We start from the raw sequence: 13,983 nt of genomic DNA, 5'->3' as shown, positions 1-13,983 counted from the left end.
AGCTCCACCTGGAGCCTGTATCCTGGAAGACAAATCTGTTAAATCAAACTTCACATTTGCAACCAACTGTAGATCATAAGAGTGATAAAGTATTCAGCATAAAAGACAAGTATCCTGTGCAGGTTTTCTCCAATCATTAAATCACTATTATTACCATAATTTGTCCCAAATCATGAATCATCCCAATTTATTCCACAATTTAATCTGTGACTTCCCTTAAGCAATGTCACTCCACCCATTTTATCACTATGAGCTCAGTAGTGGCCAGCTAATGAGTTCATATTCAACTATTCCATAAACACTGCATCTTATTTGTTTCCTCATGTCACTTGTCTGTTTTCTGCTGAATGCTCTACATCCACTCTTAAAGAAAAACAAACATTAGGAGCACACATCGATCATCCTGGTGGCAGACGTCAGCCATCCACATTCCAGAGGTGCTATAAAAGGCCATAAAATTAAGCCTGCTGTAAAAGGAATGACACTGGTTTCAACACAGGAAATTTCTCACGTTATTCACATCGTCAAAGTAACCTTCAACATTTTCCCAACAACACAGTGTAACAGCATCATCAATCCTGTAGTAGAGAAACAAACATCAACCAATTGTTCTGTTATAAATCACATCATCAAATCACATGAAGAACTGTAATGCTGTAGAAAAGAGAACGCAAATGTTAGCGCTGCGCAGGTGTGTACACACTTTCTCACAGTAACTTCTGTGAGCAACACAAGCCCATGGATAACACACCCCTGGTAGATTCACAAACACAGAAAGTGGCCTTTACAAGTTAAATCGGTACGGCCAAAGCTCACGCAACCTCAGATGTTGCTGTCATCTTTCTGCTCCTGTAAAAAGAAACACATAAATTCATCCATCCTTTTGTCCTGTCTAGGTGGAGGTTAACCTTGAGTCGTAGTCAAGTCTTGTCAGCTTTTACCAGTCAGTCAGTTTGTTTTATTTCCATTCATTCATTCATTCATTCATCCTTTCTTTCTTTGCTGATAGTGGAAACTATCGCCGCATTTGATTTCCACCCTCAGCAAAATGACGTCATTTCAAAAAGAAAAAAAGAAGAACTTTAGGTCAGATTACCTCGCTGAATCCTTTTTAGGCAGGGACTCTCATTTTCTAATTGTCCCAAATAAGTGGCTTTCTCCAGAGCCCATTTTAATGTGGAGAAACTCACTTGCAACAATTTTCTCGACGACGTGTAGCGCTTTTAATTCCCGACGTGCAGATCTGCTTAAAGAAAAGAAATTCACAAACAAAAATCAGTGCACTGTTCAAAAATAAAAATAAAATGAAAAATAACAGATAAAACTGAAAAACAAAAGTAAATAAAAATACAAAAGCCCGGTCTTAGGACTTGTCACAGAATATTCTTTCTCTTATAGGTGAGAAAACACCAAATCGAAAACTTGGTGCCATGGTACAACTTTTCCCATACTTCAGAAACAAAAACAAAACAAAAAGAAAAAAATCTGCTAGTTTCACTCATTTAAACTCTGGCTGCAGGATTCTGTTCACCCCTGCTATCATGTTCCCCAAAATAATACTAATTCAGTCGTCTATGTATCACTTCTCAACCCACTCAATAAACCAGACAGGATGATAGTAACAGTATTACCTACTTAAAATTGTTTTTGATCCTAATGAGCTTCATTACGTGTGTGTGTGTTAGTCGGGTTAATACATTTTCTATTTCTATGTATCCTTTTATGTACCTTCCCCCTTTTTTCTGAAACAAAACTCTGTTCACTCCAAATTTTGTTTCAGAAACATCTAAATGGAAAACTCTGTCATAGTCAGGCACAGCTAAACCCCAAATGCTTGCAGGTTACCATCGGCAACCACGCTGTGTGTTGTTAACCCCTTCTAAAAATACCCTCTTTGGATGTGTGCGACTTTGTGTATGATTTCGTGTTATCTCTAGTGCACATCATGTGCATGTGTGGTGTCACTTTCCATTTTTCTAACAGTACACTTGCATACCTCAGTGCTTGTCCTCCTCCCCCTTTTGTGGTGGTCTGGACACTGTGTCAATCCTCCACTTCCAGGCAGTCGTTTGTCTCCCCGGATTCCTTAACCCAATTTGATTCCCCAAACTAAAACAGCAGCCTCAGTCCTCTTCTGCTCCTTTTTCTCCGTTCTTCTCTCCCACTTTTCTGTCCAATGGCAGTCAGTTCTTTTCAGCGTTGTCCCGTGTATCTCTTTGTCCCACTGTCTCTTTCATTGCCATCTCGCTCCAAACATGGCAAATGTCAAACTCAGACAGTCTTCTCAAAAGTCCTTCACACACAGTGAGGTTGCAGCTTGCTGGAAACGCATCTCCATCCATCCAATCTAGATGGTGGATCTTCTCTTTCTGATGCCGTTTGCCCATAGTGCTACTGGACCTCTCTGCTCATAACTCTGGTATTGTCTCTTTGGACTGCTGTCCCTGGAACTGCACTCTGTGTCTTCAGGGAGAGATTAGCTTCCTTGGAGCTTGCTTGTTCAGGATGAGGACAGGAAGCTGCAAAACAATTCAGCCAAAAATTCTGGCTGGGTGTTTCTATTTTTTCTAATGATTTTAACCTATAATTTTCTTCCGACTGCTGCCCGTGGAAAATTGATCCAGGTCCATTCCCCACCTGTAAACGACAGACTGAGAGACTTTCATTATTCAGTGTGACTGCAGATGTTTTCATCACTCCTAAAGCAACACATTTCTACTTATTTTGTTTTGTACTCTACTGACTTTAAACCCCCAAAATGAAATTTTTATTTGGTCTTAACCGCAAACACAAAAATCTTCTTGATGTAGTTGTTAATTATTTTCATCCACAACACTCCAAATGATGTTTTCTTTCGTGTCCAGCAGGGGAAGAAGGTGACCTGTAGTGTCACTGCTTCCCCCAGTTGGAGACAATTTCCCACTCACACTTCCACACTTTTTATTTTCTTTGTTTTCATCATTTTCTTTCTTTTTTACCTCATTGTTTTACACCCACACATTAACCTGTTAACTCACTCCTCCAACCTCATTTTCCTTTCACCCCAACAGCTCTCATACAGTCCACAATCAAATTCTCCATTCATCCTTGAATACTTGATCACCTTTAAATGTCACTATTAGTTTTATCAATTTATTTATCATTACCTTAACACTAATCCACTTTTTAATTTGCTTTATTTACTTTAGTTCAGTTTCTCCTATTTGATCACTATAATTTGACTATTATTATTTCACAGAAAATCAACTAATCTACTTTGTCTCCCTATTTGTCATCAAGGAATTTACACACACTCACAGGCTGGTCACTCGCCCCCACCTTTCTTTCTCTCACACACACGCACATTTTACTCCTCGTTCGTTCCACCTGTGAACCCGCCCCTCGAGGCTGGCTCACACACACTTCATACTTCTTGCAGTCCCCTACAAACTTTCTGCGAAACACTTCTGCTGATTCAGGACAACGCCCTAATCAGAACAAAGAGCGGGTGCCGTCCACTCTTATACACCTCAACCTAACTAGGACAATTAGGCTCACGATCTTCAGATCGCGCCACATTTGCCTCACGAATTATTCTGTGCCACGGACTGGATACCGCAGTTTCTCTTCCCCATAAAAAATAAAACCAAATTAAACCCCCAATTGACTTCACAGTTTGCAACAATTCGCGACACGGCCTCCTGCCGCAATTTCTGCACACCACAAACACACACTTTTAGACACAAATTATTTTTGTTACTTTAATTGACTCCCGTACTTCAGACGAGACGCCGACTCTAACGGCGCTTTCACACACCTACACAGTCTACACACACTGCAGTCAGTGGGCTGAGCCAAGCAGTCGTTCTCTCACTAACAAAGCAACTTGCCCCCACTCTCATGCAGGTTATCAACCGTGACTAGGATCCAACACCTAGCTTTAGTTATTTAAGGCGCCCCCGGTGCCCAGGTCACCACCCCGGCTCCTGTCCCACAGGTCCCAACGACGCGTCCGAAGGAGGGTGGAGTTGCCAAACTCGGAGCACACACGGCCCTCAGCCGGTGACGAGGCCTTAAACCCCGCTTTCTAACTAATAGTAACACACGTTTCCTGCTTTAACGCACGGAGGACGGATCACACACCGCCACTTTTTTCCTAATAACTAAAGACGGATCACACACCGCCACGGATGAAACACCGATTCTATTAATTACTAACTAAGACGGATCACACACCGTTTCTTTAACATCCTGAGTGATTTTACACTGAGATATGTTCAACTTAGCGAACAGATAATTTAGGCTTTAAACAATATGCACGGTTCGAAAATAAACAGGTCGTGCTTACCTTTTAATCATGTGAGCTAGCTCTCTGTTCGCCTCGTTTCACGATCTCAGCTCTGCCAATTCATCCTCTCTGGGCCTCGAGCGAATCCCAGGGTTTCGGCACCAAAACTGTTACGAAATCAGTTTTACCCCTGTTCTTTTATTCGTCGAAACTTCCAGAGACGGCACCGGAACTCAGTAGTAATTTTCACAAAACTTTTATTTATCTTTATTCATCTTCATTTAAGCATGCACTTCTAGAAGGGAAGACGAGGCCGGTGTGTCCCTCTGCAAAATCTTCACCCCTTTGTTAGTTACAGCCAGCTTTATAGAGGTGTCCCCATCATAAAACCCCCCCACGGTGTGCTGCAAACTCTGTGTCTGTGTCTATGTGAGTGCTCGTGCGTGACTGTGTACGCATACCTGTATGTATGTGTGTGCGCGTAAGTGAGTGTGCGTGACAGTTAAAACACTGTGGGTGTAGGTGACTCCCTAGAGGTCATAAAAAAACCCATTTCCCTTCCAGATCACCGTTATCCAGGTCAAATGTTGAGACCCCCACCCAAACATTCTCTGGGGAATTTCCTCTCAGGATTAACTCCTCTCTGTTTTACTTTCACAGTTCAACTGGGGAGGGTCTCCTATACTCTGCTCCTAAATCCAGGACACCATCAGGCCTTTATTACATTGAGGGCAGTGTCAATGTCTCTACAATAATTCTACATTCTATGTTAACACATTTCTAAACTCTAAAATAAGCTAAACATTTCTACAAGTACAAACTTCTCGATGCATTGATTCAGCTCAGTCTTACCACACACATCCAGGGATATGTCTTTATGTTTAGTGAGCTACCCTTATAATCACAGATTGTACCTTTATTGTATGCTGAGCATCGGATGATCCAACACATAATTTGGCAATTTTAGATTTTTACATTGTTTCAAGGTTCAACAAATAAAACTTTCTGTAGGGTTTATTATACACTCATAGCTTTATGTTTGCATTTAGTAGATCTTCCTAAATGTTGATTTTACCAAATGTCTTTTGGGCGATCGTGGCTCAAGAGTTGGGAGTTCCCCTTGTAATCGGAAGGTTGCCGGTTTGAGCCCCAGCTTGGACAGTCTCGGTCATTGTGTCCTTGGGCAAGACACTTCACCCGTTGTCTACTGGTGGTGGTCACAGGGCCCGGTGGCGCCAGTGTCCGGCAGCCTTGCCTCTGTCAGCGCGCCCCAGGGTGGCTGTGGCTACAATGTAGCTTGCTATGACCAGTGTGTGAATGTGTGTGTGAATGGGTGGATGACTGGATATGTAAAGCACTTTGGGGTCCTTAGGGACTAGTAAAGCGCTATATAAATACAGGCCATTTTTAAATTCTGTCTTTAATTATTAAAAAACTTTCTGTATTTGTCTCATATGGGTCTAATTACAGATGTTGGTCCGTTGCTGTCATGATTAAAACAGCATTTATGTGAAAGACTTGTGAGAGCTGAGAAATGAACAAAACTTGAAAGTATCAGAAGATGAGCTGTGAAGTTTCACTTCCTGCTTCACAGGGGTGTTACTGTTGCTTAACGATATTTACATATTCAGCTAAACACCTTCTTAAACATTTAGAAGTATTTTTAAGGAAAACTATTATCTAAAATTATGCATGCAGGGGCAAAGCAGTGCAAAACATACATGCAAAGCATTATATCACAATAAATCACAAGTGTTGGACAAAACCATAAGAGAGAGAACATAAGAAGGTATAATAAATACAGTTTGACTTCAGAAAAGGAAATAATCATAAGCTAAAGGCCAGTGTGAAAATATGTGCATTGGCACAGTGTTAATGCACATATTTTCACACCTTGTCAGTGCTTCCTATAATGAGGAACTGAAGACTTCATCTGACACTCAGCTAGCTGTTGGCAGTGGTGAACTCCCAAACTGTGTGTTTTACCCAAGCAGTCAGCAGTACCATGCAGGGCAGGGAACTAATGATGCTGTGAGTACTACATCAATGACCATTTCTCTGTGGTCTTCTATTCCCTGGCAGCTTATTCTTCAAAATCCTTTGTCCAATATATCAACTATCCCTCCTCTGCATATGCCTAAACCATCTCAACCCTGCAAAATGCAAAATGCAAAATGCAAAAAAAAAAAAAAGATCAATAAATAAATGTAGTAGAACCTTTTAGACAATATTGGAATTTACTTAAGAAACCAATGATTTAGTTTTTCTTTAAACAACCATGTCACTGTCAGACAGTATTATAGATTAGTCACCAGAGCTATCGCCTAGTAGCTATCATAAGATATTACTATGGCAAAGAAGTAAATATCAAATTATTTTTATTTTATATTTACATTATACATCATAATAAGGGTGGGTTTTGATGATCGATTTATCGATTAAAGTCGATTCTACCTTGGATAACGTGATATTGATTCATTAAAATTCTGAATCGATTTTTTAATATACTTTTTTTTTTTTTTTTTTGCCCGAACACCAGAATCTCATGTTAAACTTCACAAAATTTCAACACCAAACAGCGAAAACAGTAAATGAGAGCAGGAACACGGATTCTGCACAAAAACATAAACACAAAGCGTGGACCCGCCGAAACATCAGAATCACCCGACGGCACGGACACGGTCGGGGCTGAAAGCCGACAGCTCACTGATTCTGATGTTTCGGCGGGTCAGCGCTTTGTGTTTACGCCCTTTTTGGCTAAACCAGCAGCAAAAGAAGATCCAAACTACACTTCACATAAACATCGTCATGAATTCCCTCTTACTTTTGCTGTTTTGCTTCCACCGCGATAAAATCACACTTCATGCACAGCTCTCTCTCTGTCTCTCTCTCTCTCTCTCTCTGTATACTTCAAGAACAGTTTCGAGTCTAAAAATCTGTTTTCTGCATTATTCGCTTGCTTGTTGCGCACAAATCTACCGTTGTTTACAGCGCTGTCAGCCGCTGTTGTTTTCCTTTTACTTACTTCCGAAAAGAAAACCTAATTTCTGCCTATTTTCAATAGGCTACTGAACAAATTTAAACTTTTTAAAATTATGCAAAATTGCAAAACGCTTGGCTGTGTCTCTAGTAAAACCTCTGTAAGTTTGCTCTGTTTCACTTCAGCCGCATCAGATAATGTTCATATGTTGATCAATGGCTTTCTTTCGTTTTTGATCTACTGCAGAATATTTTTATGAAATCCCAGGCCAGGAAAATCACCTTCATGTTTTTCTGTGTTTTATCCTCAGCTACTTTGACACAAAGGCATCTGCTGTGATGCTTACACCTTTGATAAAGTCTTGCAAGTGTCAGCTTTCTTTTTATAGATATAAAAATATGGAAATGTACTGATCTGAATTGTAATATATCTGACTGTCAAAATTTCCCAGATTCAAATCGAATTCAATCGAATCGTGGATTGAATCAATTCGGGACCTTGTGAATCGGAATTGAATCGATTCTAGAAATCAGTGACAATACCCAGCCCTAACTCTAACCTCTTCTGTCACATCAACCCTCTGCATGTACTCCTTCACTAAATCCAGGGGTCTTCCCTCTTCTGCAAAATGCAAAAAAGCAGATGAATCATTACATGGGTTAAAACTTTTTAGACAATGTTGTTATTTATCTAATAAATGTGTCATTTGGAAACAATATTACTCAATAGCGATCAATTATACAAATTGCTTAATTATGATGAAGGAACTGGCCTCACAGCCCATTGTTCCTTCAGTGGTGCGAGTTTCAGTCATTATGCAAATACACTGTTTATAAAATTGGGGAAACCTGCAGTCAGCTGAGACTGAAGAATTCATTTGGATGAGTGACGAAACGTTTCTCCCACTGAAAACGCTACGTCCAGATGAACAGAATTAACTTTTGGAGATTTACTTACGTGGATGATTGAGCATGCATCAAGAAGTTTTAACCCACTTTGGCAAGGACTGCCTAAAGCTTGTACGTCAGTATGAGTAAACAACACGTAAGATGGCAGATTACAGGAACCACCTGAGATTCAGCCTCAGATGCAGGGTGAGGCATTTTACCATCGACATCCTAAAATCTCAAGAGGAGCGGATTCGACAGAGACTTACCATGCTTCTAGATGAGAATACTCTTAAAAAGGTCTTTGACTTCACTGAGAAGGCTCATCTAGCACAGCATAAGACGTCTAAGACCAGGCAACAAAGGAAGTTTGACTTACTTGTTCTACATCGGAAACCACAGCAAAATATGGAGAGTGTCTTCAGCGGCCAGAAGAGAGAAGGATGCAACACCAAGGATGTGGACAAGTGGGTGAAGAATTTTTCTGACAGACAGCTCACCCAAACAGAGAAAAACATCCTTGCTAAAGGGTTGAATTTTGCTGTCACGCTCAGTGACGAAAATACTTATGAGCCCCTGAAACGAGACCCAGGAAGTTGTTACAGTAAGAGAGTGATAGACTGTCTGAAGCAGTTGGAAGAATAAAATGCTATTGACCAGACCTCATACCACAGGCTATACACAGGCGAATCTACACCAAGTCTGTATGGTTTACCGAAGATACACAAACAGGTTGCACCTTTAAGACCGATTGTCTGCATGATCAACTTGGTCACCTATAACATCTCCAAGTTTCTGGCTTCGATCCTCAACCCTCTGGTAGGCATCTCTGAACACCACGTCCAGAACACTTTGGATTTTGTTGAGAAGGTAAGAGATGTTATTATGGAGACAGATGAAACTATGGTCTCGTACGATGTTACATCTCTCTTGCATCCCAGTCACGGAAGCGTTGAAAGTAGTTCGTAAGAGATTACAGGATGACCCCAACCTCAGCAACAGGACCACTCTCAGCATCGACCAAGTGTGTTTGCTTTTGGAACCGTGTCTTCATTCCACCTACTTCACATACAAGGGTCAGTACTAAAGGCAGAAACATGGTTGTGCCATGGGTTCCCCAGTTTCACCCATCGTGGCCAATTTGTACATGGAAGAAGTGGAAAAGAGGGCTTTGTTATCCTACCCTGGAACACCACCAAGCCATTGGTTCAGGTATGTGAATGACACCTGGGTGAAAATCAAATCTCAGGACGTACCACAATTCATGGATCACATTAACTCGGTGGACCAACACATCAAATTCACCAGGGAGGATATGAAAAGTTGCAGGTTAGCCCTCTTAGACTGTGAGATTTCCATCAGTAATGGGGGACATCTAAAAGCGGATGTGTACCGTAAACCTACACATAAGGATCAGTATTTAAGGTTTGACTCTCATTGTCCACTGGAGCATAAACTGGGTGTCATCAGGACACTAAGACATAGAGTGAACACCATCCACACTGACACAGGTCAGGGATGCAGAAGAACATCACATCAAGGAGGCCCTGAGTAAATGTGGTTAAGGCACCAAAAGAAAGCTCCAGCCAATCCAGGAGAGAAGGACAGCCGCTGCCTAGGTGAAAACTTGTAGTGATCCCTTGTGTGTCAGGAGTATCGGAACAGCTGAGAAGCACTTTTTTCTAAACACCGGGTCTCTGTGGCTTTTAAACCCCAAAGCACGCTGCACCAAAACTTGGTCAACCCCAAGGATTAGAACCCGACACAAACAGGCCAATTACGTCACAGCGACGTGAGGAAGGCTGTCCAAATTCGTAGATTTCTCCAAATGCAGCCGACAAATGTGTCCTCCTTTTACCCGAATTTGAAGGATGGTTCGGGTGTATCCTTCGTGGCCCACCATATCCCAGAATTCATAGTGTGGCCTAGCCAATTCCAGTTTTAAACAATGCCGGCCGCTACTAAGTTTTTAATATTACTCTTATTACTCTTTCTGGATCGCAAAATAAACTTTTAACATATTTTCAGGCTAGAATGTAGCTGTGTAAACTTCAAATATCTGCTCGGCTTATCAAGATATCGCATATTTGCAAAAGTGCTCCGACATTTTCGGAGACGTCTGTTATCCACCAGCTCGATAGCTAGCCGGGAGCTTGAGTGTCACTAGAGCTGCAGAGAACGGCAAACTCCCAGCACATCATTTTCAGATCACCGTGGTCTTTCGCTACTCAGGTTAAACATAATATATAAGTCACTTAGATAACCTAAAATGTAATTGTTTGCCTTTTTCAGTGTTTTATTTGTTTGTGAGTAAATCGGTTTGGCTGAGATTAAAGTTTTTAGATTAGATTAGATTAGATTAGATGGGTTCCTTCTTTGTTTTCACACAACATCAAACCGAAAACTGATTAAACAGAAGTGTGAGATGGTCCAGAATTTACACCAGTGTCCTGTTATATTTAGATAGCAAGGAGCAGACAGCTGAGTTTATTACACTCCACCGAGACAGCAGTGACACAAATCTGAAGGCTAGACTGTCCAATTTCACAGCTGTTTACTTCCGGCCAACCCGACCTTCTGAGGGCCCGGCCCACGTAGACTGTGAAGGCAGATTCCTCAGGAGGATGCAGCCCATGAATTTGGACACGACCATAGTGTACACTGTTACGTGCCAGGAGGATTGCCAGGATTTATACATTGGGGAAACCAAACAACCTCTGGCAAAGCGGATGGCACAACACAGAAGAGCTACCTCGTCAGGCCAGGACTCTGCAGTCTATTTACACCCACAGGCCAGTGGACACTCTTTCAGTGATGAGGATGTACACATCTTTCACCATCTTACAAAGCTGTGATTGCAGCCATTCCTCAACTCTCTGTGTATGGTACTCTTGGCCATTGATCAGTGGGCTTTGATCAGTGGATTTTGATCAATGGTCATGAGAATTTGCATAATTATGATGAAGGTGACCTCCCAGTCCATTGTTCCTTCAGTGGTGCTAGTTTCAGTCATTATGCAAATGCACTGTTTATAAGATTGGGGAAACCTGCAGTCAGCTGAGACTGAAGAAGTCACTTGGATGAGTGACGAAACGTTTCTCCCACAAAACATCCAGATGAACAGAATCAACTTTTGGAGATTTACTTACCCGGAACATTGAGCATGCATCAAGACGATTACTCAATAGCAATGTTTTCCCTTCATGTTATATATTCTTGTTACCAGTAGCATGGAATAATGCATCTTCAAATCAAATTAGCTTTAACTCAGTATTATTATTATTATTATTATTATTATTATTGTTGTTGTTGTTGTTGTTGTTGTTGTTGTTGGTGGTGGTGGTGGTGGTGGTGGTGGTGGTGTTCTTGTTTAATAACTACCAGCTTATAAAAAGAGCACAACAGCAGACTTGCAGATTAAGAATTTCCATTCTCCTGTTAATAGAGACGTCAAGGCCTCATCCAAGTGATCATTCTCCAACATTCAATTAAAAACCTGGTTACATCTACCATGACACATAAGAGACACACAGAGCTGCTGTTAATGAATATATTTTCAGACACTGAACCCTTTGGTTATCAGTGGTAATGTGATAATGAGCTGCCACCAATCGGTTTAACATTGTCCGTAATTTAAAATTACATGGATACATTTGGTGCAAAAAGGATTTTGATGAAATTTTATGCTTTGCTAACTGGACCCAGTAAAATAATTTAAATATTTGGCTATGTTCTAGTGAGCAGTGCTCATAGGATTCCCCCCCTCGCTCTCTCTTTATGTCACACGCACACAAACACACATTCGGACATTTGGCTAAGCTACCAGATTTAATGATAGATTTCTTAAATGTTTAACTTGTATTTGCATACTTTCTGAGTGGCAGCAGGACACTGAAAGAGAGCCTTCTACTGCTAACCCTTCCTTAAATGTAAGTTATGGTTTTGTGTTGGTATTTTCATGTTAAAACTATGAAACAATGAAAGGTTATATTTATAAGTAAACCAGAAGGTGAACCATGACGTCACATTTGTTTCAGTGAATATTAACTTTGTTCAATTGTTATTTTCATCAAGCTTTTATTACAACTTTAACCATGTTAATTGTTATTAGTAATTGTAATAAGCAAAAAGCCTGATCATTGCTGTGAGCGTTTAGAAAGAGTGTGTCACTGTTTGTGTAACTGTGCTCCTCTTACAGAAGGTAAATGTAAAGATGCTGATTTTCTTTTCTAACTGCCGGTCTTCATCCAATGAAAAACACCTGTAGACTGGAAAAACTAGTTTTCTTAAAATCACTTTAGTCGGGATGTTAATTATTCTTATATGAAAAGGAACACAAACCAGCAGCCCACATGTTACTACTGACCTGCTCTAACCCCGAGTATGTGACTCAATCAGGTTGTCATCCTGTTATTTCTGACTGCCCACACAGACACAGCAAGCTCTTCCCTCAAAACACTTTTTAAAAAAGTTTTTTTGGTTTTTTTATTTTTTATTTTATTTTATTTTTTGGGGGGGGGGGCTGTATAATTCATTACCACTAGAGGGAGACATTGTGTAAAGAAACAAACAAACAAAACAACAACAACCCTGTGATTGTTGTTGTTCTATTACTTTGATGTTCAGATTTTAAAATCAAATAATAAAACCTCTACCTCTGTTTAGTTTAACTGTAATCTGGTATATTATATAAAACTTTATTTCTTTATTAAATGATATGCATACATTCATAAGATTTGCACTTACATTTTCAGTGATGTCCACCCCATACACCCTTTTTTCAGTTATCTAAGTTTAATCTAATGAGTTTTAAAATACTGAAGTATTCTAGTATACAGTGTGTGTAAAGAATCATTACTCATAATGTTGTTGTAACTTTTACCAGTTTGGTAAGGAAAGCTTAAGTGGTTTAGAACGCTGGATTATTATTATCATTGTTATAAGCCATGATGTATTATTATTCTGCCCCTAAACATGTTTCTGTAATTGATCGTTTTCATGTTAATCTATAATATGTCTTAGTCAAAACGTCTTTTAGTATAAATGACAAACATTTCCTTCTCTTCCTCTCAGTCTATCACACATGAATTCTCTTTTTCGTCAGGGCTAAAAGGGGAAGAAAAACTGATACCACTTCCTTTCATCCTCTCAGTGCATGAAAAGATAACTTCAATACGACCTCACGTAAAGATTTTCACACATTCTCCTCTGAGGGTGATCACTAACAGGACACACTGCAGTCTGTTCAGAGAGGAAAAGGGTTTGAAAGCTGCTGACGATCAACAGAAGCTCAGCAGCTGACATGGAAGCTGTAGTTGGACTGCTACTGATGTGGCTCGGATTCTCTCATGGTGAGCTTTTCATGTTATAATTCATCATACTTCATTTCTGTGTATAAATAGCATGTTTGCAATTGCTTTATCCAAAACTGTCGATGACAGACGTTTTAAAAAATAAATTATTAAATAAATTCAGTTCAGGACATGTTGAACTTAATAACAGTGCTATTTTCTGAACTCTTTAACTTTACAATAATGCTACATTCTAATATCATTTCAACATTGTAACATGAATGTGCAATCTAAAAAAAAATTAGGGTTATTTTACTACAGTAAAATGTATTTTGCAGACAGTATGCTAACAAAAACTAAAAAATGAAAACATTCTAGCTTTTGCATCAATAGTTTTCATAAGCAACACAATATCATAATTATAGGGTGAGTTAAATATATTTTTAAAATGCTAAAATTGAAAAATTCACTAAAGGATTTTTTTTAGAAAAACACTGGGCGACTTGCAAAATTCAAAACTCAGATATACAGTTAATTATCTGTACTTCTACTGATATA

At 39.9% G+C, this 13,983-nt stretch overlaps 1 protein-coding gene and 1 pseudogene across 4 annotated transcripts in view; both read left to right on the top strand.

Annotated features, from left to right (window-relative positions):
• Positions 1-13,983, top strand: part of LOC148106137 (pregnancy-specific glycoprotein 22-like) — a 41,736-nt gene that overhangs the window by 23,165 nt on the left and 4,588 nt on the right. For 2 of the 4 annotated variants that reach the window (XM_087849451.1, XM_087849403.1), the window contains exon 1: positions 13,391-13,485. The exons of the other annotated variants lie outside the window; for them this stretch is intronic. In XM_087849451.1, coding sequence (XP_087705577.1) covers positions 13,437-13,485 — 49 coding nt within the window. In that variant the 5' untranslated portion in view covers positions 13,391-13,436. Of the gene's footprint in view, positions 1-13,390; positions 13,486-13,983 lie in introns of those variants that run through there. 4 annotated transcript variants of the gene reach the window in all.
• Positions 8,206-10,989, top strand: LOC148106138 (uncharacterized; annotated as a pseudogene).

This window comes from Neolamprologus brichardi, chromosome 2, assembly GCF_056152115.1.
Source record: "Neolamprologus brichardi isolate AB-2024 chromosome 2, ASM5615211v1, whole genome shotgun sequence".
Taxonomy (NCBI): Eukaryota; Metazoa; Chordata; class Actinopteri; order Cichliformes; family Cichlidae; genus Neolamprologus; species Neolamprologus brichardi.
This window is presented reverse-complemented; position numbering and strand designations above follow the sequence as displayed.